Here is a 27004-nt window from a genome sequence, read left to right on the forward strand (position 1 = left end):
CTGCTAAGCTCAGGATTCTTCAGATTAAGTCCACAACTCCCATTCTTCATTGCAAATACACCTGGGCATCACCCATAATATCCAGATAGATCTTTCCCAAGCAACAGTCTCCTCTTCTACCCAATTTCTTGGTCATTTAACTTAATGGCAGGACTGTTGGGTCCACAGTTTGCAGGGGTTTCGGAATAGGTTTGTCTAAGTATGATTGGCAAACAAGGGCCTTAGACGTCACGCCTCTACCATGACATTTAGAAAGCCTCTTGCTCATATGTGAGACCCTATCGGCAGTGCTGCTGTGGCGATATCCTAATTTTTAATGCTGACAGGCAGTCTTGAGCCAGGGTTGACTCCCAAGGGCCAGGTTTTTGCCTTGGCTATCCTGGTTCAGCGGAACTTGACTTTTAGGTCATAGGTCAGGGTGAACTCTAGCCAACTGTATTAGCCCACCTGGATCTGGAGGACCTCAGTCTTGTCTTGGACACCTTTCAGTCCCCTTATTTTCTGCCGATCAGAGAGATCGCTCCATTTCGTCATTCTGACAGGTTGATTTTTATCATCTTTTTTTAGAAATCTTTTCCATAAGGTGCTGTTCCAAGGGGGGCTCTCGCTTGTCTCTCTCCTTCTCTGGGACACAGTGATATGGCTTTCGGCTCCCTCCTTTCTCCTTAGCACGTTTTTAGCCTTCCATCTTAATGAAGAAATTGCTCTCCTTCCTTCTCGTACTTTGCCTCTTGTAACCCTGAGTCAGAGTTGTGTCTCACAGCTCCGTTTGGACGTTCAGTTGTCTTGTGGGTCATCCTGTCAGGCTCTGGCAGAAGTCAGACTGTTTCTGTTAGGATCTGGTTTCGATCTGCCAATACGGAAGATCAGGCTAAGCTAGGGCACCCCTGCCACGGTATAGCTTTCCCCTCTTGGGGTTCATGCCTCTTGGGTCTTGCGCCTTTAAGGTGTCTGTTCTTCTATTTCAAAGGGCCGTTACATATTTATGGAGCTCTTGCCGTTATGTCTAGGAATGCAAGTCTTATCAGAAGGGTACTTCAAGCAGACGTTGCTTCAGTAGTAACCTGAGGAATTGCTATTCTTTCTTCTGCAGTTCTGGTATTAGTTTTCTCACTTCACTGAGAGCTATAGGACATCCCATAGTTTCTGTATCCCCCACTGAAGTGACGGAGAAATAAAGATTTTTTTTTGGTGCTCACAGTAAAAGCTTTCTCATAGCCTTCGTTGGGTGATGCAGCCTCCTCCCTGGTTTTGGGCAGGGGTTCATTGTTTTGCTCCTCCAACTTCTTTTTCACTATCTGAATAGGTGGGTGTTGGCTGCCCAGGTGTAGCCTATAGGGCAGGAGTCAGCTTTTTTCCCAAGATATATTCTTAGTGTCAGCCTCGAGGTGGCAGCATATAACCCTTAGTTCCTGTGTCCCCTAATGAAGGCTACGAGAAGTAAATTTTTACGGTAAACACCAAAAATCTTTATTTTTAACAATTTTTGATGACTATTTGATAAAATTAAGTATTTCAAGGCTGAGGAGAACTATAGTTTGCCCATATTTTTATTGGTGTTTCTTTAACCCTTCATGTACATAACAACAAGGAGATAGTCATGGCCAAAAGTGTTGGCACCCTTTAAATTGTTCCAGAAAATGAAGTATTTCTCCCAGAAAATTATTGCAATTACTCATGTTTTGTTATACACGTTTATTTCCTTTGTGTGTGTTGGAACAGCACAAAAAATAGAGAAAAAAATGCAAATTGGACATAACTTCACAAAACCCCAAAAATGGGCCAGGCAAAATAGTTGGGGAGAAGTTGACTCAATATTTACATTGTGTGTCTGTGTGTGTGACTTTAAGCATAGAGAACAGAAAGAGGAGAAGAGAACTGTCTGAGGACTTGAGAACTAAAATTGTTGAACTCTATCAACAATCACAAGGTTATGAGTACATCTCCAGAGATGTTGATGTTCTTTTGTCCACAGTGCTGCACATAATCAAGAAGTTTACAACCCATACCACTGTAGCTAATCTCCCTGGACGTGTACGGCAGAGAAAAAATTATGAAAGGTTGTGACGCAGGATAGTCCAGATGTTGGATAAGCACCAGCAATCAAATTCCAAATAAATTCAAGTTGTCCTGCAGGCTCAGGGTGCATCAGTGTCAGCATAAACTATCTGCCGACATTTGAATGAAATTAAACACTATGGCAGGAGACCCAGGAGGACCCTACTGCTGACAAAGACATAAAAAAGCTGGACTGCTGTTTTCCAAAATGTATATGAGTAAACCAAAATTCTTCTGGGAAAGCGTCTGGTGGACAGAGGAGAACCAGATGGAGCTATTTGGTAAAGCACATCATTCTACTGTTTACAAACAATGGAATCAGGCCTACAAAGAACAGAACACAGTACCTACAGTTAAATATGGTGGAGGTTCAAAGATGTTTTGCTGTCTGCCACTGGGTGCTTTGACTGTGTGCAAGGCATCATGAAATCTGAAAATTACCAAAGGATTTTGGCTAAGTGCCCACAATGCACATTTGTTCCGCATCTCCCTGGCAGAAAAAACTCATGTGGATTTTACATGCGTTTTTCCTGCCAGGTAGAAGCATTTATCAAGCGTTTTTACATGCATTTCTGCATGGGGGTTATCAAGCGCTTTTCCAAGCAACTGGCATGGATTTATATAGTGTGACCAAGTTAATAGTAGAAAAAAAGAATAAAAATGGTAAACAAAAACAAAAAAACATTATACTCACCTTCCGATGTCCCCCGATCTTTTCTCCACTGTGTCTGGTCTCTTGTACGGCTCGTGTTGGTGTGAAAGTACCACCTTTCATGACGTCATTTAGTCATGTGACAGGTCACGCGACCGCCAAGAATCTCCTCTTCTCCAGACCCGGGTACAATCCACACATTGAATCGCTTAATATCTGCATGTGCACATGTAGTGATGCGGATATTAAGCGATTCAGTGCAAGTCAATGGCGGCAATTATGCTGCATGTCCGCAAAAATAATGGACATGCTGCGTATTTTTCCGCAATGATAATCCGCAGCGGAAATTTCCGCTGCATGTGCACAGCACATGCGGATTATCATTGGGGACCATGGGGCACATATTACCAGGCGTTTTTTAAGCGGCAAAAACGCTTGAAAACGCATAGTGGGCACGCATCCTTTGGGTCTCAATGTAGTGTTCAGTGTCAGAAAGCTGGGTTTGCGTCCTAGGTCATGGGTCTACCAGTAGGACAATGACCCCAAACATGCTTCAAGAAGCACCCAGAAATGGACGGAAACAAAGTGCTTTCTTTCTGGAACAATTTCGGACATGACTGTATGTAGCAAACATGTAAATAAATTATTTGAATAGCTGATATACATTATTCCTCTTTAATGTGTTTTTACTTTTTGTTGTTGTTTTAGGATTCTTTAGGAGTTCACAATGTCACCAAACCCGTGTCCTCTATTTGCAGTGGTATCAATTTTCTTCTTTATCCTAAAGTTCTGTATGAAGTCGCTACGTTTGGCCTGCAGGACTCCAACAATGAGGTGCTGACAATATTTTATATTATAGTTGTATTTCTAGTGATCACAATCTGATGAAAGTGAAGCTGGTTATCCCTAAGATGAGCAGCCCTGTCAATTGCGCCACATTCCTAGTCACACTCAGATGATGCTGTTTTCCAAGGACGTCTTCTTTTATATAGAATTGTACAATATTTGTATGTTTTCAACTGTTGTTGCAAAGTAGGCAATCCAATTCATTTTGATTTGGTTGCACTTGGTAATTATAGATAAGGTTGAAGAGTTCAGTTTGTCAGTAAATATATTACTCTAGAAGATTGATTTGTTAAAAAGTTTTGCAATGTTTACACATTCTGAAAAAAATCAGAAAACTCATTACTTTCCTTTTTCTTATAGGTTTGTTTGGCTGCTAAAGCTGTTCTAACATATTTCCTCCAAGGGCGACTCGTGATGACCCCTTCATCTTGGAATAAGTTTATTGAGGCTCTGTATCCAGTCATACCTCTTTTACAGGTAAGGCTTACCTACAATTAATCTACTCACTTTCTGAAAAAAAGAAAAGAATACTTAATATCGCTGAAAGTAGAAACCCTGTGGTTGCTTGAATATTATTTTATGGAATATCACATGCTCTGGTGAATAAATGACTGGAGTGTTGTACTGTGGCTATAGCATTTGTAGCGCCTTCCCTGTATAAGGCCTACAAAGCGGTCAAACCAATGTAAGCACCCCAAAATGAATAAAAACTTCAGCTTGCCATACAAAAAAACAAGCTCTCAGCTTCATCAACATAAACATTTTTGTGACTAGAAAAAGGCTACATAAACTAATATATATATATATATACACACAGTTATATGAAAAAGTTTGGGCACCCCTATTAATCTTAAGCTTAATGTTTTATAAAAATTGGTGTTTTTGCAACAGCTATTTCAGTTTGATATATGTAATAACTGTTGGACACAGTAATGTTTCTGCCTTGAAATGAGGTTTATTGTACTAACAGAAAATGTGCAATCTGCATTCAAACAAAATTTGACAGGTGCATAAGTATGGGCACCCTAATCATTTTCTTGTTTTAAATACTCCTACCTACTTTTTACTGACTTACTAAAGCACTTTTTTTGGTTTTGTAACCTCATTGAGCTTTGAACTTTATAGCCAGGTGTATGCAATCATGAGAAAAGCTACTTAAAGTGGCCACTTGCAAGTTGTTCTCCTGTTTGAATCTCCTCTGAAGAGTGGCATCATGGGCTCCTCAAAACAACTGTAAAATGATCTGAAAACAAAGATTATTCAACATAGTTGTTCAGGGGAAGGATACAAAAAGCTGTCTCAGAGATTTAACCTGTCAGTTTCCACTGTGAGGAACATAGTAAGGAAAAGGAAGAACACAGGGACAGTTCTTGTTAAGGCCAGAAGTGGCAGGCCAAGAAAAACATCAGAAAGGCAGAGAAGAAGAATGGTGAGATCAGTCAAGGACAATCCTCAGACCACCTCCATAGAGCAACAGCATCAACTTGCTGCAGATGGTGTCACTGTGCATCGGTCAACTATACAACGCACTTTGCACAAGGAGAAGCTGTATGGGAGAGTGATGCGAAAGAAGCCGTTTCTGCAAGCACACCACAAACAGAGTCGGCTGAGGTATGCAAAAGCACATTTGGGGAAGCCAATTTCTTTTTGGAAGAAGGTCCTGTGGACTGATGAAACCAATATTGAGTTGTTTGGTCATACAAAAAGGTGTTATGCATGGCGGCAAAAAAACACAGCATTCCAAGAAAAACACTTGCTACCCACAGTAAAATTTGGTGGAGGTTCCATCATGCTTTGGGGCTGTGTGGCCAATGCCGGCATCGGGAATCTTGTTAAAGTTGAGGGACGCATGGATTCCACTCAGTATCAGCAGATTCTTGACAATAATGTTCAAGAATCACTGATAAAGTTGAAGTTACGCAGGGGATGGATCTTTCAGCAAGACAATGATCCAAAACACCGCTCCAAATCTACTCAGGCATTCATGCAGAGGAACAATTACAATGTTCTGGAATGGCCATCCCAGTCCCCAGACCTGAATATCATTGAACATCTGTGGGATCATTTGAAGAAGGCTGTCCATGCTCGGCAACCATCAAACTTAACTGAACTGGAATTGTTTTGTAAAGAGGAATGGTCAAAAATACCTTCATCCAGGATCCAGGAACTCATTAAAAGCTACAGGAAGCGACTAGAGGCTGTTATTTTTGCAAAAGGAGGATCTACTAAATATTAATGTCACTTTTCTGGTGAGGTGCCCATACTTATGCACCTGTCAAATTTTGTTTGAATGCAGATTGCACATTTTCTGTTAGTACAATAAACCTCATTTCAAGGCAGAAACATTACTGTGTCCAACAGTTATTACATATATCAAACTGAACTAGCTGTTGCAAAAACACCAATTTTTATAAAACATTAAGCTTAAGATTAGTAGGGGTGCCCAAACTTTTTCATATAGCTGTGTGTGTATGTGTATGTATGTATGTATGTATGTATGTGTGTGTGTGTGTGTGTATATGTATATATATATATATATATATATATATATATATATATATATATATATATATATATATATATATATATATATATATATATATATATATATATATATATATATATATATATATATAATTTTTTTTAAATGTTTGTATTTTTTTCAACTCTTCAAGGAAAACCAAACATTACAAGTTAGCAAGAATCACAATAACCATGCTGACCTGGAGAATCATGTTGCTGGGTCATTTTAACTGCACAATGAACACTAAAAACAAAACCCAAAAACCAATGGTAGAATTGTGTTTTCTTTCACCGCACTTGTAATTTTTTTTTTTTTTTTTACATTTTTCAGCGCATATTCTGGTAAAATGTATGGTGTCATTCCAAAAAACAAGCTCTTCTAAGGCTATGTTGAAAAATTAAAAGTTATGGCACTTGGGAAACTAGAATGCAAAAAAACTAAATTGGAACCACCCTACACAAGGGATCAACCTACAGCGTACCAAAAAAGGCTGCGAACAATAAGGAAAAAGGAAAAAAAGTGTCCCTTTCTTTCCTTATTGTTCAAAAACCAAAATTGGATGCACAGGAAGGTGTTGTATAGGTCTTGATTGCTATATTTTTGCTACTCACTAGAAGTAAATTGAAGCGCTCCTGTCATGTCATAAGAACTCCTCCAAATTTACCATTACAGGTTTTAATCACATAGGTGCCAGTATTTCCTCCTATCCCGCTCTCAGAACCAGAGTTTTTGGAACTGCATATAACTTCTGACATCCATCTGAAAAGGACTTTTAGGGGGACAGTTGTAAGGAGAGCCCTGTCCATGTGTTGATCTTAGCCAATCCGCATCAACTAAAGTGTTTTTGGCAATGCTAATTGGCTGAGAAGCGTATGACAGACAGGGCTCCCCCATAAATATTCTTTTTATTTATATATACAGTACAGGCCTTTCTACATATTGGTTTTCCCTGGAGACACTAGTTAAACCCTTATTTTTTGGAGAAAAAATATGCAGTGTCGATCTGTCATGTGCATGATACCAAGAAACCCCATTAATTTCAGTTGGGGTCTGTTGGATTCCACAGAAAAGTCCATCATTTTGATAGAAAAGATGACGCTGCATGCTGCTCCATTGTGTAAGAATGGTGACAGAAGCTCCTGATGGAGCATCCACTGCAGAGGAAACGTCTCGCACCTCTCTACACATACTTGCAGTCCGCCATATTTGTTCTTTTCTATACACCAGGATTGTCACTCCCATGCTAATACATAAGATTTGTAAAGATCCTTTAGACTGAAATGTTATAGTTTTCAGTATTTGAGCTTTGAGCACTGCTGTCATATAACCTTCATTTTGTCGATGTTGCATTCTTTAGGGTTTTGCCGACACAGAAGAAGCTTTAGGCAATTCAATTGTGGCTTTATGTGAAACATCAGAAAGAGGGGAAGGAGTTTTACCGAAAACCACATTGTTAAAAGCAGCCGTGCGGTTTCTATTTTCCAAAAAACTGACGTAAGTAACTTTCTTTTTATTAGCAATATTGCAAAAGTTCTAAATACTCTACTTTTTTTTTTGTTTTTGGATCATTGTCTTTCCCAGTGCCGTATCCACTTAATGTTTCGTCATACTTTATTCTTGAAAAAAATGGAACAATTTTTTTTTTTTTTTACATTTTAGATTTTTTTGTGAAAGTACCGTTCCGCATTTAGTAATCTTTTATGAGTTAACAGGTGTCAAGGGGTTGAAAAACCCTGAAATGTCAGAATTTTTCGGTGTAATTCTGAAGCATGAGGTGTGTCCTTTGTAGTGCTTCTGCGCTTTGGGAGTATCAAAAATCCCTTAACTTTTCCCAGATTGCATTGCTTGTCTTGCGTAGCACCCTCATACGTACTCACATTAGGTCTCTAACTGCACAAGAGTAGTGTTTGCACCATATATACCCTGTGAGAAATCTGCTATAGCCGGCCCAACTATGTGACATAAGTGCCGATGACATCTGCCTTTAGTGAGGAAAGAGCCAGCAAAGATCACTTGTGAGATGGACAGGACGAGATCTACGTGCTCCCATGTATGTCATTACCGGCTTTCATATTTCTCCTTCTTGCCTTTGAAATCAGAGAGCCTTTTTTCTCTCTACGCTTGAGCTTCATTTATCCAAACTGGTTAAAGGCAATGTCTTTTTTTCCTATGGCAACCAATCACTGCGCTTCTTTAATTTTTTTAAAGGGAATCTGTGCCATGTTTTTGATGCGTCATCAGAGAGCAACTTGATATAAGGGTGGAAAGGCCGATTCCAGCGATGTTTCATCTACTTTGCTACTTGCTGTAGTTGTGATTAAAATCACAGTTTTATTTACTGCAGATCTAGCAGTTGTCTGTATACTGAGCTCTGTATAAACCGGCCCGCATAACTGACTTTCTGTGTACACTGCACATAGGCAGAAACCTGCCAATCAATGGTGGTTACTAGTTACTAGTCCTCTAGTGCTAATCGGCTGCTAATAAAACAGTAACTTTATCGAAACTACAGAAAGAAGTCCAGTAATTGACACATCGTTGGAATCAGGGTCTCTGTCTCTATATTATGCTGCTGTCAGATTAGGTCGCAAAAACATACTGACAGATTCCCTTTAAACCAGTGTGATGAAATGAAAGCTGTACTGTGATTGGGCAACTAAGACGATTTTATTTTTAAAAAGTTTTCATGACGCCGTCCCATAATTTAGCATTCTGTCATATTAACTCCTACAATACACTTTTTTTTAAGAGTACTTGGAGAATTATTCAATGTTTTGCATTTAATTGTGGTGACCTCTTGCTCAAACTTGGAGCTTTCCTTTACTGTTGTATTTCTTCTATGTATTGCATTGTATGACAGATACACAGCTCTTCTGTGTCAGCAATGATACCACCATCATCATCATGTAGAATCAGGACGGTTGGGGGAATTGTGAAGTCTGTTTTGCCTGTTGCTGTTATTTATGGTGAATCTTTAGATATAACACTTCTGTCTACAGAGTCTTCTCCAAATTTTCACAGCACCCACCTACTGGAGAAAGAACTGTGACTTTTTTTGCAACTTTTTAAAAAGTTACAATTGATAAATCTGGCTTACAACAGTTTGGCATAGCTAACCTTGCCCAAGCTCCCACCTACTTTTCAAAAGTGACTAAAGTAACATACAGTAGTTGTTGAAATTCGCACACTTTTACACAGAAATGGCATGCGACAATATTTACGCCTTATTTGACGCCATTAATTGGCCTTAATGAATTCCTTGCAATGTGCTCTGGTGCCTACAGCAGAAATCATCAAGGCACCACCTGTGTCAGTCAATAAGAAGGGTGTCTCTGGATGATGGGCGGTTTACCAATTAGTAACCTAAAAAGATAATGAAGGCGCAAAAGATCCCAATAACGTATAAGACTTCAAATTTATTAGAAAGTTCATAAAAATTGTAAGCATACTATAGTGTATACATATTACAGGAACATGGCACATCAGAACAAAAAATATACAACAATTAGTGTTTGATTTGAGAAGCCGCGATATACAGACTGTTTGTCACGATTCCACCCCTCAGTGTGTCTGGCATGCAGTTACTGACAGCTCATCCGTCCAATCTGCTACAGGGGCGTGTTAAAGCTGTCTGTGTTTTGATTGACAGCTCAGCCGTCCAATCTGAGACTGGGAGGTGCTGGGCTGTCTCCAGGTGTTCATTGTCCCAGGTGATTGTATATAGCTGGGCTGTCAGTCCCAGATGTCTGCCAGACGTAGCTTTAGCTAAGTGTGGTTGGTTTTCTCTTTGCTTCGGGCTTTGCTTGATGACCTTTTGCTGCCTGACTTTGGTCCTCATTCTGACCCTCCGTCTGTTTAACCCCTTTGCTCTGATCCACTATCCTCCTAGTATTTTGACCTCGCACCGTTACCTGACTACGACTTTGTCTGCTCCCTCTGTTTATGACGTACCCTCCTGGCTTTTGACCCTTGACTCCTTGACTTTCCCGACTTACAGCTTGTCCTTGAGAAGTGACTCAGTGTCACAGTGCTGATTGTGGATTGTGGCTGCACTGGTGTGTACTATACATATGTAGTATGTCCCCAATGACTGTGTCCTGGGTGGGTTTTTGCCACTTTCCTATCATCCAGACATAACCATTATTAGTATGACTTTTTGTTAATATGTAATGCCTTTGATATCAGGCCTGACAACAAAGAAGCTTTAGAAAAGTCTGATCATCAGCTGAAGTGCTGAGCGCTGCAGGAAAACGTTATGGCCGTCATAAAGTTGTGTATAATAGAAGCATTGACCAATACCTAGAATGACCTGTTCCACTTTTACAAGTCACTTTATTATCACTTCTCCTCTGCTTTTTATTGTCTTATTTTTCTAGGCTACGTACATTGGGCATTAAGTGGTTATCTGTCCATTTAATGAATGAAAAGGAGTCGAGCTGCAAGCGCCCCGAGCTCCAAGGGAATGTAATATCTAAGGCTGTCAGTCTTTATATCGCTGAGCGATCAGTAGACTTAAAGCTGGATGACAAAGAAACCTCATTTTTCAAGGTTCATATTGGTGTTAATTATAACGTATGAGATCCCGCGTATTCCTTATATGTGCCTCTGCATGGAAATAAGAGCACATCATTTATAGTGTTCACTCCGTCCATGTGTGTTCATTTTTTGTCTGCAATTTAACTGAGATGAGCTGTTCAATACATCTAACCATTATCACTCTGAGCGGTATGTGTTTTTATTGCAGTATACCAGGGTTTTTTTAATCAGTATTCAATGTGCATTGACTCTGTAGGCAGAGACTGTCAGGAAAGTGGCTGAAATCTTTACTTCAGAAACTGTGGACATGGCACTTCGCAAATCAGCAGCCGAACAGCTGGCAGTTATAGCACAAGGTAAGATAAGCGAGATGTTTGTTTTTATTCCTGGTGTCACCCGAGAATAATCAGTTAGATTAACTTTGGTCCTCCGCAGAAAGGATACATCAGCAGGTCGCACAAATTCCATTACGTTTCTTCTCGCAGACTCTCCGGCATTAGAATCACTTTTAGAAAGTTAATTTAAATGGATTTTTTAAAAAACATGAGATGAGTGTAACTATAAATCGCACACCGCCCTAAAAACCAGGGAACCGGCTTTTTGGCAGAACAAGTGGCACCTTTACCGAAAATAAATCCTAGATCAATGTATAAGCTTTATTTTACGTGGCAAAATGTGTTCAATATAAATCTAAAATCTGTTGTCACTACATTATTTTATTGTACAAATTAAATAAAACCTAAATAAAAAGAACAGGCACCTACTGGACCCCTGCTAAATCTCCACATTGTTGGCCATGGCCCCTTTTGGTCTCCTCGCTTTTTCTACTGGCGGGGATATCTGTTTTATAATTGATTCGGGGATGCCAAATAAGGGCTAAATGAAATAACAGTTTACTAAAATAATTACAAAAGATTATAAGACATTCAAGAAAACAAAACATATAACCAACAGCTAACCAGACAATATATCGAAAGATGTGCCATAGCAACTAACATGTATGGTACTCAGCCTCTATATGTAATACCACGTGGTAGAAGTTACCACTCCGCCATGGTAGTGACAAAAGGGGAAGGCTTTGTGTCCTTGTGCATAAATTTTCTGATTTTTTTTTTTTTTACTATTGAAAATATAGCACAACCTTAAAGAGGTTTTCACTGTAGTAACATTGATGCTGTATACGCTCATGGACAAAACTGCTGGTACCTTCTGTTAAAGGGAACCTGTCATGTTAGTTGGAGCATGTAAACTGCCCCCAGGTTGTTGTTAGTGATGCCGCGATGATCGGCTCCCACGCAGTGATTGCCAGCTCCCGTGTACGCGCGGGCCGTTCATCACTGCGCACGCAGGGCCGTTCAATACGCATTGCGCAAGCGTGGGTCACAGCATCAGCGTGGCCACAGCAAGCCTATTCATGTGACGTCGGTGGCAATTCAAATTGAGTGGGCGGGACAAGCCGGACTGAATAAGGAAAGGAACACCCTTATGACTAAACGAGCAAGTAAGATATAAGTACATAAAGTGATTTTTACAAAAGATTACAGCACCGATTTTAATGCAAAAAGCGTGTTAGTGATGCATACTGCATCACTAACAACACTAACAACAACCTGGGGGCAGTTTAGACGCTCCAACTGACATGACAGGTTCCCTTTTAAAGTAAGAAAAGCACACAATAGTGATTGAAATAACTGACTGAAAGGGGCCTGGAAATGATGGTACTTCTAGAAAACATTGAAAATAATTTGACCATATGGACATGTTAATCGTAGGTGTTTCCTGTAATTAGCATCACAGGTGTCTGCAAACTTGTAATTAGCCAGTCTTCCTATTTAAAGGGTGAAAAGTAGTCACTGTGCTGTTTGTTATCATGGTGTGTACCACACTGAACATGGAGCAAAGAAAGCGAAGGAGAAAGATGTCTCAGGAGATTAGAAAGAACATTATAGACAAACATGTTAAAGGTAAAGTCTGTAAGATCATCTCCAAGTAGCTTCATGTTCCTGTTACTATTGTTGCACAGATTATTCAGAAGTTTAAAGGGAATCTGTCAACACATTTGACTGATCTAAACTTAATATGGGCATACAGGTTATACGCTGCTGAAAGTCCTACCTGTATGTCTCATATCAGAAGTCTTATTGAGAAATCATCTTTTATCACTATATGTAAATGACCTCTTCCAGGCTGTGGGAAGGATGTTGCCTAGAAGATAACTCTGTCTCCAGAGATTATTTTACATGAAGTAGGTATTAATAGTTTAGCTAGGTCAAATGTGCTGACAGACTCCCTTTTAAGGTCTAAGGGACTGTAGCCAACCTCCCTGAACATGGCTGCAAGAGGAACGTGATGACAAATTGAAGAGACTGATATTCGAATGGTAACAAAATGCCAGAACAACTTCCAAAGAGATTAGATGTGAACTCCACTGTCAAGATGTATCAGCGTTAAATCGCACTATTCGTCACTGTCTTGGCCAAAGTGGACTTTATGAAAGACCACTGAGGAGGAAACAACTGTTACAAGCAAATCAAAAAGTGAGACTAGAATTTGCCAAAATGCATATTGTCGAGCCACAAAGCTTCTTGGAAATGTCTTTTAGATAGATGAGACAAAATTTGAGCGTTTTAGCAAGTCTCATCAGCTCTATGTTCACAGATGTCAAAATGAAGCATACAAAGAAAATAACATTGTAAACATTTAACACTTTGAATCATGGTTATGTTTTGGGGCTGCTTTTCTGCATATGGCTCAGAGTGTCTGGAATCTGTTCAGGTTACAATGAAATCTCAAGACTATCAATGCATTCTGCAGAGAAATGTGCTGCCCAGTGTCAGCGTGGTCTGAGTCGCAAGTCATGGCTCATCTAACGGGATAATGACACAAAACGCACAACTTAGATCATCCAAGAATGGCTAAGAGCAAAGCATTGAACTATTCTGGAATGGCCTTCTAGGAGCCTTGATCTACATCCTGTTGAACATCTGTGGAAGGAGCTGAATCCTACAGTCTGGAGAAGGCACCCTTTAAACCTGAGACATCTGGAGCAGTTTGCTCACAAGGCCACTTTTATTAGTTTTGTTTTTTTACATTTTTCTATGCAATCAAAATTCAAAAGCAATGTCTGATTTTCGTTAGTTGATATTTGGTAAATGTAAATTGAAAATTGCTTTTGTCAGTTTATTTCGGTGACCCTTGTTGGTTTTTCTTTAAGAGAAGGGTACCAACAATTCTGTCCATGTGTGTAAATTCTGTATCCAGTGATTCCTAGAATGAAGGTAGAGCAATATTATTAGCCTCAACCTTAATCATTGTACTTGCTTTATTTACAATTCTAAACTAATACTTAAAAAATTGCAATTTTTTTAGTGTACTTTACCCCTTACAACTCCTACACATGTCCAGGGTACATATCAAATATATCCTTTAATCCATAGTATTCCTTCATAGGAGAACGTTTTGGCACCTACTAAGCTCAGTAATTAATGTCACTGAAGTGCTTGGGCTTCTCAGACATTGCGCACATGGTCAGTCCAGCATTTCTTAACTGGTCATTAGATCGGCTCTTCACAAATATGATTTCTCGTCACTTCTAAATTCGAGAAATGTAGATTCGAGGACAGTATAGTAACCTATAGTAAAATGAAGGAAAAATATGGGAACATATAGCTACAGTGATTTTCTTAATTCAAGCTATTTTTTTTATATATATACAGACATGACGATGCACAGAGTTATTAAGGAGCTGGGGATTGTGGAAAAGATCTGTAGCGCATTACAAAAATGTGTGCGTCAAGGTGGAAAGGTAAGAGCACCTTCTGAGAGAGGATTTCTAGTGAACAGACTAAGTGTGATTGAATTAAGCCTCGATTGCTTTGCTGTGAGAGTTCAACAGCAGGGTTAGGATTAGAAGACATTACTACCTACAAAAATACTAAAAAAAAACACATATACGGTAAAATAGATCATTTAGTATTTTTTATTTTAAAATTTTTATTGTATATGTATTTTTAGTTAAATATGATTCTGGGAAAGCTAAGTGACAGCCAGTATATTATTTATTAAGGCTCCCACAAGATTGTCACTTGGTGATCATGAAGGGTTTTGCTGATCAACACAAATGGGTAAACTTGTAAAAATAAGGAATTTTGCAATTTACCACTTATTCAAATTATCTTTGTTCTTCAGAATGGAGGGATTTCTTTCATTCTAGAACTTTCTGCTCATCGCCCACTTCAGTCTGTCAAAGATGACCGGTTTCCTGGGCAAGAAGCATACACTTGCAACCTCTATTCTATAGAGCTTGCAAGCGCTGTCCTGAGGCTGGTTGTATCCGGCGTGGTCTAGTGCCCTTACACTCCTACAGTGCTGTGGTGTAAAAGCTGCCTATGCATGCAGCATGTGAGAGTGCACAATTCTGACAAATCCGCTAGTCTGAACTGTCAATCATTCAGGAGCACTCCGCCCTCCGACAAACAGGATATCGGAAAGCAGGTGTTCTCCTGAAAATCAATGAGAAGAGCCCTTATTCTGCCACCTATGTACTTACGCGAGATGTGTATGAAGAATGTGAAAACGGATCTCTGTACAAGCAATGGTAGATAGGTTACTCGCTATCCTCTCCTCACTTTCCTGACCAGCTACATGGATGATCCAGGAAGGAAGTTGCAGTGGACAAACTTTTAGGTAGTTTATTCAAAGAACCTTGACAAATGATGAGGTTGAGATGTCAGAAAAGATGAAGGGATGAGGATGAGATAGAAGATGGATGTTGGAGGACCGAGGTAATAGGAGAATCCTCTGATGCACGTTTCTGCCAAGATGGCACTGACCAGAGAGAAAGGATGTGAGGGAAGAAGATAGGAGGAGTTACAGAGAAAGGGAAGCATGATGGGAAGTTACGTCTACAGTACATGAGAACATATGCCAGCAATGGTCAGTAGTTGGCAGCAAAGAACAACAAATACTATACAACCATAATAATACAATTATGACATTATACGCATGTCCTAGTAGTACCTGTAAGCCCCGAAAAGATGGCTGGACAGCACATCCCTTAAGACATCTTTCCTTTGAATCCCCTGTGTGATAAAATAAAAGGGAAGTATAGATCGGTCTTTATTTTCATATGCTAAATATCCGTTTTGAGTTTCTCATTTTACTTGGTTACTGAAATGTTGGCTTCAGATGTGTATTATGCTAATGTATTGTGATCTTTTAATTATCTGCAGGATTTGGAGGATATGATTTTACCATGCCTGTCTTTACTACGAAAGGTGGTATACGCTGATCCTGTATTACGCTCGTCACTGGCACAGGATGTAGAGTTCATCTTAATTTTAACCAGAGGTAAGAGTCACCATCTGCACATATGTTTTCCACAGTTTAGATTGTCATTCTTCAATTTGTCATCCTGTAGCTCTTGTGAAACTATAACTCGTGGGACATGCTAGGCGTTTAATTTTCACAATAACTACAGAGCCGCATGTTAGAGATCACTGCTGTTCTAATGCCAAGTAGATTAAAGAGAAGCCTTTCAAGACGGCTCTCTTCTTTAAAGGGAAACTGTAGCTTCAACAACAATTGCATAAATAAGCAGTACAAATAGAAGAACCTTTTGTAAAATGTCTTATTAGAGAAATTTTCTTCTTTATCCACTTATGAGTCACTTCTTTCTCTGCCTCCTGGACTACCCATCAATTCTGAAAAAAATGCTCAACAAGACCAGATAGACAGGCCACCACAGTGAGGCTTCTGATTAGACAGCCTACTATATTCTATGGGGAGAGATAGGGGAGGAGAAGTGAAGAGCAGAGTAAGAAACTTGCAAAGGGAGACACTGAAAGATCATGCTGAGCTTTCTAACAAGGTCCTCACTCTAAAGCTGGATTCACATATACACTGCTCAATACGTCTGTATATTGTCCTTTTATGTTGATTCTGTCTGTGTGCCTACTAAGGAATGAAATACCAGATTCCATCTCTGTGTGTGCTCTGTATGGGAGACATCATCCCGGCTAGTATCCACCCACTTATTCAGAGATGGAGCCGACATAGGGAAAAACTGATAGAAGTTGCAGGTCATTTAGTGGCGAGAAATTAGTATTTGTTTCTGATGTGCACAACAGCTTACGTTCAAAATTTACTTGAAAGTAGAGTTACCCTTTAATCATTGTGTAGGACAGGAACTGGACGTTTTCAATATTCATATACAGCTAAAGAAATTATTGCTTTTGTGGTTGTCTACATGTACAAAATGGTTTTCTCCACATTACTCCTAATCATACCTAATTAAAGTCCATATACCGGTCATACTGTCGGTTCTTTCAGTTTGCTTTTCCCTTCTGCATTCCGCCGTTTAAAGTTCTACATCATTTCTTGGATTTGGATTTTTAGTTTTATGCATTATGTTTATCGGGTGTCCGTGAAAAGACCCAAACTTGTAATTGGGCTCATCCATGATGCCGGCTCAACAAACTTGTCAGTATATTTGTCGTGAGGAATTCTGACCACTCTTTTCTTGCCATCTAAGACCCCGCTGCATCTTTAAGATGACATGGTGTCTGCAGGAACAGAGGTCCCGCTACGGGGATGTGTTGTCTATAGCGTTATCACCACAACAGTCTGTCTTTGGTGGATCAGCATATGATGTATTGGTCCTATAAAACGTACATGCCATTATGCCAGCCAGTGCACAAACATTTCTCAGAGTTCAGCATTAAGTACATGAGCTAGTCCACTCCCTTTAAGTCCTCAATTCCTTTCTGTCGCCAGTGTGTGAAGCAATGATCGCTTATGGAGATGTGCACAAGGGCAATGATGGATTTATATTGATTCACTCACATTAGATACATTTTATCATATCAATTTTTATTTCTTGTTTTTAGATATGTGCACCGATTGCTTTGATTATATCAGAATATATTTGTGTATTTATCATATTTTTCGCGTTATAAGCCCCCCCCTCCATCCCCAATTTTGAGAGGAAAATGGGGCTGCGTCTTATAATGCGAAGGAACGGTATTTTACCTGGGGGGTGGCGTCAGTGGAGCGGGGTCATAGATACAGGGGGTTGGCAGCGGCAGGAGTTGGCCGATGCTGCGGGGGCCGTACATAGCCCTGTTGTGGACTATGGGAAAATGGCCGCCGGAACATGCACAGATTGAGATCTCGAGAGACGAGATCTTGAGAGACGAGCTCTCGATCTGCGCATGCTCCAGCTCTATTTTCCCTAAGCCCACCGCAATGCTATGTACGGGAGAGAGAACCTCCGCTCACCGCCGAATTCTTCTGAGGACGGGGCACACAGCATCGCCCCACTCCCGCCACCACCACTGCCCAAGTCATCCTGAATCAGCGACCCTTCTAAGAGGACGGGGCCTGAAGCATCGCTGCACTCCTGCCGCAGCTGCTGCCAACCTCCTGGATCTTTGACCCTGGCTCCAGTGACTCCCGCTCCACCACCGCCGCCCCCCTCCCAGGTAAAACGGATTATAAGGTGCACCATTTAATTTTTTTTTAAAAAAAAAGAAAAAACATTTTTTCCTATTTTGCACCCCAAAATTTGGGGTACGTCTTATAATCGTCAAAATATGGTATGTGTGTACGTATGGTATAAATTGTAATTCATTGCTTAATGTGTTCATTTTCAGCCTCCCTGTTGTTACAAAATGACAGTACTTTACTTGGTGAAGCCGCAGCGGTAATGTGTCTACTTCTATTCGATGAAGTTTCAAGAATGGATATGTGGTAAGATGGCCACATTTCAGAGCCCAATACTTGATACTCTTGTACTCTACGTACATTCTTTGGGCCTCCATGAAAGCTTACATTGTGCCACAACCTCCCCGTTCTAGAGCTGCATGTTCCCAAAATGCAGGGCCGGACTTAGGAGTGTGCCATTTGTGTGGCCGAACAAAGTACATCAGATCTCCCTTCTAAAACCAGTGGCCCGGCATGAGAAAATTCTGACCTTTACCACCATATCTTAAAATTACTTGTAGAGTGAAATTCTAAAGACGTAGATGACTTTATATATGGAGGCCTCATATGGTTATGTTTGTTGTGTTTTTTTTTTTTGTGTGTAAATAGTGGTATATGTTAGCCAGATATGCAGAGCACGAAACGCCAATGCTTGGCACGGTCATCCATTGCACCCATCCAGAATTTTTTTTAATTTTTACTATTTTTGTGATGGAGCTGTGGCATTAATCTAAGTTCGCTGCCACTAGTAATATACTTACCAGCCGCTGTCGTTAGCGTTTCCCGCTGGAGCTCCAGTTGTAATATGCCATCTTGTGACCGCAACTTCTGACTGACCAGAAGTCAGAGGTAACTGTCTCAATGTAAGTGTATGAGAGCCTCGTTCTGGCTCTCATAGACTTGCATTGAGAAGTGACCTCCATCTCGCCGAGAAAAGACTGGAGCGATCCAGCAGGTCACAATCTGCAGAAAACGACCGGAGCGGCGCCTATAACAGAAGACGGCCGCATCTGGTAAGTATATTACTAAGGGCAGGGAACTTGCATTAGGTCTATCACTCCAGTGCTAAAATAAAACAAGAACATTGGAGTGGTGCTTTAAACCTCATCCTGTATGGCCCTGATATAGTCACTATTTGGGTGCTACTGAATGACAGTAACCCACAGTGCGGGGGGATGACAACAGGAGATACTGCGCAGAGCCCCACTCCATCCAACATACGGCAAATCCGCCCTTCAGTGCATCATTCAAGGATACTTATTTATTGTAAGTCACGTAGATGTTACACCAATTGTTTTTAACACATGCTTATAGGAATTTTAAGGTCAACCTTTCTCTGTAAAGTCTTCAGCAGCTCTCTCTATTTCTCTGCTGCACTGCTAACAGGTGAATGTGGGAATGAAGGTTTCCCTATTGATGTGTGCATGTCTGTTATAAGGAATGGTTTGTCGGGTAACTTGTTTTCACTGGACAACTGGATAACTTGCTGATCAGTGGTGTTCTATCGCTGAGACCCTCACTCATCTGTCTTTTTTTTTTTTTTTTCTTTTAACACCAATGGGGTACTTCTATCACCATTGCAAAATTAAGTGGTTGGTCGGACGTCCGACCTCCATTCCATTCATTCGCTATGAGACTGCCAGTAAAAGGCGAGCACAGCGCTCGGCAGCCCCCACGTTGAGCAGCTGTCAAGCATGCACACTGCCACTCCACTTCGCATGAAATAAGTTTTTCTGCGGGATAGAAATAGGTAGATAAAGTATTTAGTTTTAGAAAATATCTTTCAGGCATAGGATGTAATGAAGATTATTGCACACTAGCCTTTATTAAATTTAGATATAGGGTATAACACACAATTGAGTTCAGCCTTGTATTTTATCCTTAGGTCAGAGGATGTTCCCACCTCTCCATCTCCATTCAGCGTGCCTGTAGCTATAGTTAGGCGGTAAGTAACCTGTGAACATTTTATATGGTCTTTTTAAAACATTACTTGCTATTTCATGTGACTTAAAAGTGTAATCCCATCTCCAAGATCATATCCCAATATGTAGTAGGAGTAATAAAATTAGCAAATTCCTCCAAATAGAATTGTAGTATAGTTCTTCTGATTCGCTGTCACTCACCCCATATGCAGGGCATTGCAGTAGCTTGGGTATCCACGGTTACAACCACATATATATGGTGATAGTTAACTGACTAAGTGTGATTACTAGCACACAGCTTCAGACAGGCAGTTTAGGGGAAGTGGCCGTACAGCAGAGCTGACAGTGCAATAGGTGAAGAAGAGCTGATAGAAGGGTCTGTAACTGACTAAACTCCTCTCTGCTGCCACTTTCCCCACATAGACCTTATCTGAATGGTGTGAGTCATCTGTGCTCTACAGCCAGCACTTTCTACTTATGCAGGAGGTTAGACCAGGAGATCAGGCTGTATCATTATGTCTCATTTTCTGAGAAATCTAAGCTATTGTGAGGGCGTGTTCTTCTTCTGCTGTATTGCTGACTGCCTGTGATTGGGCAACTCATAGCGGGAGAAGAAGTACACACCACCACGGAAACAACAAAAATTAACTCCTTAGCTGCCAAATACTTGGATTGCTAATATCTCTGAAAACTATGAGTTAAAATTTAAATAAAATGTTATTGCTGTGTTTTTTTTTTGTGTTTTTTTTAAATTCCATTCAGCATCCACAATTACATCATGTGTGCAGTTCTACATGAAAAATTTGGTAAATAGTCCTCTTTAGCAAATAAAAAAAAAACACAATCTTGAAACGAAGTAAAAAAAAAAAAAAAGTTTTCACATTGGTCAACAGTACCACTTTGTACTCAAACTTCCATTCTTTCAGATTAGTTTTTTGTAGTCTCATCACAACAGACAGGATTACAATGACAGGTAACACTTCTACACACAGCTGATAATGCAGGATCCACCATTAACAATAGAGATGCCACAGCTTTTCCTGCTCAGCCTCCCAGAATAAAGACCTTTGCACACGATCATTCAATGCTTCAGTACAAAAGAGAGAGTGTCTGAGTCACTGTATTGATGCTAATGTGCAGGTGAACTTCCTAGTAGAACAGGAAGTTTGAGTCTAGAATAGCCCCCATACCATTGTAAAAATTACAATATATAATATCGCCTTAAAGGGGTATTCCCATCTCCAAGATCCTATGTCAATATGTAGTAGGTGTAATAATAATAATATTGGCAAATACCTCCAATTAGAAATGTAGTTTAGTTCTTCAGATTCGCTATGCCGCTTACCTCATGTAGGGCATTGTAGCTTAGGTTTCCGTGGTTATGACCACTAAGACCACTAACTGTCACTATATGAGTGGTCGTAACCGTGAATACCTAAGCTACTGCAATGCCCTGCACATTGGGTAAGCGACATAGCAAATCAGAAGAAGTATACTACATTTTTAATTGGAGGTATATGCTAACTTTCGTAATATTACACCTATTACATATTGGGATAGGATCTAGGAGATGGGATTACCCTTTGAATATTTCTAAAAGCTGAACAGACTTTGATTTAGTCACCCACGTATCAAGTTGTCTTATGCAGATATATGTATGTACAGTTAGGTCCATATATATTTGGACAGAGACAACATTTTTCTAATTTTGGTTCTAGACATTACCACAATGAATTTTAAACAAAACAATTCAGATACAGTTGAAGTTCAGACTTTCAGCTTTCATTTGAGGGTATCCACATTAAAATTGGATGAAGGGTTTAGGAGTTTCAGCTCCTTAACATGTGCCCCCCTGTTTTTAAAGGGACCAAAAGTAATTGGACAATTGACTCCAAGGCTATTTCATGGACAGGTGTGGGCAATCCCTTCGTTATGTCATTCTCAATTAAGCAGATAAAAGGCCTGGAGTTGATTTGAGGTGTGGTGCTTGCATTTGGAAGGTTTTGCTGTGAAGTAAACATGCGGTCAAAGGAGCTCTCCATGCAGGTGAAACAAGCCATCCTTAAGCTGCAAAAACAGAAAAAACCCATCCGAGAAATTGCTACAATATTAGGAGTGGCAAAATCTACAATTTGGTACATCCTGGGAAAGAAAGAAAGCACTGGTGAACTCATCAATGCAAAAAGACCTGGGCACCCACGGAAGACAACAGTGGTCGATGATCGCAGAATAATCTCCATGGTGAAGAGAAACCCCTTCACAACAGCCAACCAAGTGAACAACACTCTCCAGGAGGTAGGCGTATCAATATCCAAATCTACCATAAAGAGAAGACTGCATGAAAGTAAATACAGAGGGCTCACTGCATGGTGCAAGCCACTCGTAAGCATCAAGAATAAAAAGGCTAGACTGGACTTTGCTAAAAAAAACATCTAAAAAAGCCAGCACAGTTCTAGAAGAACATTCTTTGGACAGATGAAACCAAGATCAACCTCTACCGGAATGATGGAAAGAGAAAAGTATTGCGAAGGCGTGGTACAGCTCATGATCCAAAGCATACCACTTCATCTGTGAAACACGGCGGAGGCAGTGTGATGGCTTGGGCATGCATGGCTGCCAGTGGCACTGGGTCACTAGTGTTTATTGATGATGTGACACAGGACAGAAGCAGCCGAATGAATTCTGATGTATTCAGAGCCATACTGTGTGCTCAGATCCAGCCAAATGCAGCCAAACTGATTGGTCGTCGTTTCATACTACAGATGGACAATGACTCAAAACATAAAGCCAAAGCAACCCAGGAGTTTATTAAAGCAAAGAAGTGGAATATTCTTGAATGGCCAAGTCAGTCACCTGATCTCAACCCAATTGAGCATGCATTTCACTAAACTTCAGACAGAAAGGCCCACAAACATACAGCAACTGAAAACCACCACAGTGAAGGCCTGGCAGAGCATCAAAAAGGAGGAAACCATGCTTCTGGTGATGTCCATGAGTTCAAGACTTCAGGCAGTCATTGCCAACAAAGGGTTTTCAACCAAGTACTAGAAATGAACATTTTATTTACAATTATTTAATCTGTCCAATTACTTTTGGTCCCTTTAAAAACAGGGTCGCACATGTTAAGGAGATGAAACTCCTAAACCCTTCATCCAATTTTAATGTGGATACCCTCAAATGAAAGCTGAAAGTCTGAACTTCAACTGCATCTGAATTATTTTGTTTAAAATTCATTGTGGTAATGTCTAGAACCAAAATTAGAAAAATGTTGTCTCTGTCCAAATATATATGGACCTAACTGTATATTGTACTTTTTACACCTCGGTGAAGTCTACACTGTATCCTGGAGCAGTCATACCAGGTTAACACTTTTTTTTTCATGTTGAGTTCAAAAATATCGGTCGTAAAAAATTATATAAACCCATTTACCGACACCCGCCATACATGTATGGCTCAAGTTGGTAGCTGTGTATGGAGCGTGCTCACAGGGTGTGCTCGCCCCATACAGGGCAGATAATGGCGGTGTGTCAAAGCCTGGGCCTGCCTCTAGAGCTGCGGGTGGATTGGTACTCCTCCTCCTTACTGTTAACCTGTTAAACGCTGCTGTCATACTCTGACACTGGTATTAATAGCACGCCGACATGGGGCCACGTCGTTCTATGCTCCCATGACTTGATCGCGGGGTGCCGATGAGTTGCTATGACGTGATCGGGGGTCTGTTGAGGACCTCTGTGCTTGTCATTACAGGAGCACCCTTGAAACAGCCTGTGGCCGGGCTTCAAAGGAGACCGTGATTTTTACTATATGCAGCGGTACTGTGATGCTGTAAATAGTATAGGTTTGTCACCCAAGGGGACTAATGAGTACAGTGGAAAGAGAAAAAAAAAGTTTTTATAAATATGCCAAAAAAACCATATATGAGTTCAGATCACTCCACTTTTACCCATTAAAAATAAATATAATAAAATTAAAAAAATACACACGTGGTATCGCAGTGTCCAAAAAAGTCAGATCTATTAAAATATGAAAATAATTAACCCGATCTGTAAATAAAAAAATATTGGAAACCCCCAATTTGTGTTTTTATGGTCTCTGCAATACCTTAAAAAATGCTGTAAGAAGTGACCCAAATCATAGTGCATCTCAAAATGGTATCAATAAAAATAATCGTACTGATAAGGAGAATCATATTGCCTGGTCATTTTTACCACATATTGTATGCCAAAAAATCAATGTCGGTGTACTGGAAAACGGGGAAAAAATACTGCAATTCTATGTAGTAAAATAAAAACAGAAGAATAAGAAAGTTCTGGCTCTTGGAAGAAGGAATGAAAATGGAAATTGGCCATGTCTGCAAGGGGTTAATGTATGGATGAACATGTACTTTAGGTAGCTCCTCCCTTTTGGACATATACTTACGGACTAATGTCAGTGCAATCAACCTGCAGATAGCAGAAATGAATCCACCTGCCCTTTTAACCCTTAAAATACTACAATTCTGGTTAAAGTATTTAAATAGTCAAGAAAGACTACCGTCGTGGTCTGACTGTTACACCAAGGACTCGGTGGGGTCGGTGTTCATACACAGGTAGCTTGTGTCTCTTCATATAAACTATTGGATAAAACTCACAACGGTAAGATAAATCACAAAGGCAGAATTGTATGCCCCCAGGGGTTACCACCCTGTAAGAAGAGGAGCTTCATACAACTACAGCAGCACATTGGCTGAAAATAAGAGAATACACATTCAATATGGGAAAATACCTTGACCCTCCTCGCGTTGTTCCATTTTGAACCCTTTATGCATTTACTAGATAAAAATACTGTATGTATGGTAAATATACTTTTTATACCACTTAAACCGAAAAAAAAGGTCTATAAACTCCACATATGAAGAGTAAAGTATATTCACCATAGAGATGAATAGGAGGAGTTTTCCAAGAGTATTAAAGCAGTTTTTGAGGAAGAATTTTGAGTGGATCCAATCCAAAAGTGCTCCTCAAAAACTCAGTGTGAACATAGAATAAAAGTTACTCCAGATGTTCACTCTTTACAGCTCCCGTGGGCTTTATCTACAATTTCTGTATTTCAGATTTCACCTTCCCACCTCGGTGAGGACCCATCATGCTGTCAGTCCTTACACAATGGCCTCTCCTTCGTGCTCCGAGTGGATAAACATGAAACCAGTGTCGGATATGCTGCGCATAGCGTGGAATCTGTCGTGGAACCAAGGAATGGATAACTATTTAAAAAATCAAGAAGAACAACCAGTTGAAAATAAAAAGTAAGGCTCTACATACAGAAGTATTTTTATTTGTATTAATTTCAAGAAATTTACATTTTTTTACTATATTTTCCCCATCTTTTAATTCTTTAGTGTGTTAGTAACATATGGTGTTTTTTTTCTGATGAGTGCATTGTCACTTAAAGGTTAAGTGTAGAGAATGTGATTTTGCTAGATAGCAAGTACTTATATACTGGAAGTTCTGAAATAACTGTAAGTGACCATAGAGATGACGGTGATTCTGTTGAGCCATCCTTGACTTACTGGTAATTGCTAGACTCCTGGCTTCTAACACAAATCAGCTGAGATTTTCCATGTGGATCAGTGCAAGAAATGCTATCAATTTTCTGTGCGACTGCTGTAACTCCACGTTCACAGGGGATGCGTATATCGGCCTTTCTTGCCTTCGTGCCGTAGCCTGAAGTACATTGCAAACGGATGGAAAGTTGGGAGCAACCATTTCAACATCACCCCAGTGACTATTATACTTTTGTGGCTTTTTTTGATCATTTTATGCATTTATGATCTTACAACATGCTCTGCTTTGTCATTTACTTCCATTCTAGTGTTTGTTTTATTTTACCCCCAAAGACTTTAGTTGCAGTAATGTTAAAGGCAATCTGTCAGTAGGATCAATCCTCCTAAGCCGTCTATAGGAGCATGCAGGTCATTAGAAAGTAGAATAAAATTATACCTTGATATCTGCGATCTGATGTATTATTTCGGAGAAATCCATATTTTTCTTATATGTAAATGAGCTGTTCCAAGCTATGGGCCGGACTGTGATCTCCATGAGAATCTGCCTCCAGAGATTATTATAAATGAAAGAGGGAGTTACTAGTGTGAGACATGTAGATCAGGAGAACAGGCTGTCAGTCATTACATGTCTCACACTGGTAACTCCTCCTATTTATAATAAGCTCTGTAGGCAGATTCTCTGGAAGATCAGTGTCCTCTCCTAGCCCTGAACAGCTAATTTGCATATTAAGAAAAACATGGATATCTCTGGAATAAGACAAAGGATCGCAGATATCAAGGTATCGTATTATTCAGCTTCCTATGACCTGAGTGCCCCTACACTCGGCTTAGAATAGTTGATCCTACTGACAGATTCCCTTTAAAACATTTTAACAGGTCTACTTGGGATTGCAAAGGATTGTCCAAGGATATGTTTTTTTTGGTAAATCACCATACACATGTCTGTGATTCACATACGTGTTATATCTGTGTTCTTCAAGGATAGAACTGATGCCCATTTTTATATGTTGGCACGTTCTTTTTTGTAGACCCATTATTCACAAGGGAAAAAAAAATGGAAACGTCCTTTTTTTTTTTTTTTATATAGTTTCTCATCAAACTTGCCCATTCAAGTGAATGTTCAGCCAAAACAACCCAGATAAAGCGCGGTCCTAATTTCCGGCTTAATGTGTAGGAGAAGCTTGTGTGTTAATTTTATACACGAGTAAAACCGATGCTAAACTAATGGCAAAAATGGACAGCTGGACCAAAGATGGCTGAAAATGTGCTTCTGCAGGGTGATGAAAAGCTGTTTTTTTTTTTCCTCTTATATGAAAAGCAGATTACTGAATGAGGCGAAGTACATAATATTTTTAAGAGCAGGATATGGATCTTTAATTATTGTTCTTTTACATAGGGACCACAGCGAATCCCTGTTTGGCTTCACACCCGTTAGTTGATGA

General features: G+C 39.9%; 1 protein-coding gene across 6 annotated transcripts in view; it reads left to right on the forward strand.

The window, feature by feature from the left end:
• The window catches only part of RTTN (rotatin), a 308992-nt gene that overhangs the window by 163416 nt on the left and 118572 nt on the right, over window positions 1-27004 (forward strand). For all 6 annotated transcript variants that reach the window (XM_073678960.1, XM_073678959.1, XM_073678958.1 and 3 more), the window contains exons 16-25: window positions 3419-3544; window positions 3917-4033; window positions 7438-7574; window positions 10457-10628; window positions 10873-10972; window positions 14333-14421; window positions 15848-15965; window positions 18269-18365; window positions 19984-20043; window positions 25113-25304. In XM_073678960.1, the coding sequence (XP_073535061.1) occupies window positions 3419-3544; window positions 3917-4033; window positions 7438-7574; window positions 10457-10628; window positions 10873-10972; window positions 14333-14421; window positions 15848-15965; window positions 18269-18365; window positions 19984-20043; window positions 25113-25304 (1208 nt within the window). The remainder of the gene's footprint in view (window positions 1-3418; window positions 3545-3916; window positions 4034-7437; window positions 7575-10456; window positions 10629-10872; window positions 10973-14332; window positions 14422-15847; window positions 15966-18268; window positions 18366-19983; window positions 20044-25112; window positions 25305-27004) is intronic.

This window comes from Phyllobates terribilis, unplaced genomic scaffold (assembly GCF_046119375.1).
Source record: "Phyllobates terribilis strain yellow unplaced genomic scaffold, ASM4611937v1 Scaffold_4__5_contigs__length_816908805, whole genome shotgun sequence".
NCBI lineage: Eukaryota > Metazoa > Chordata > Amphibia > Anura > Dendrobatidae > Phyllobates > Phyllobates terribilis.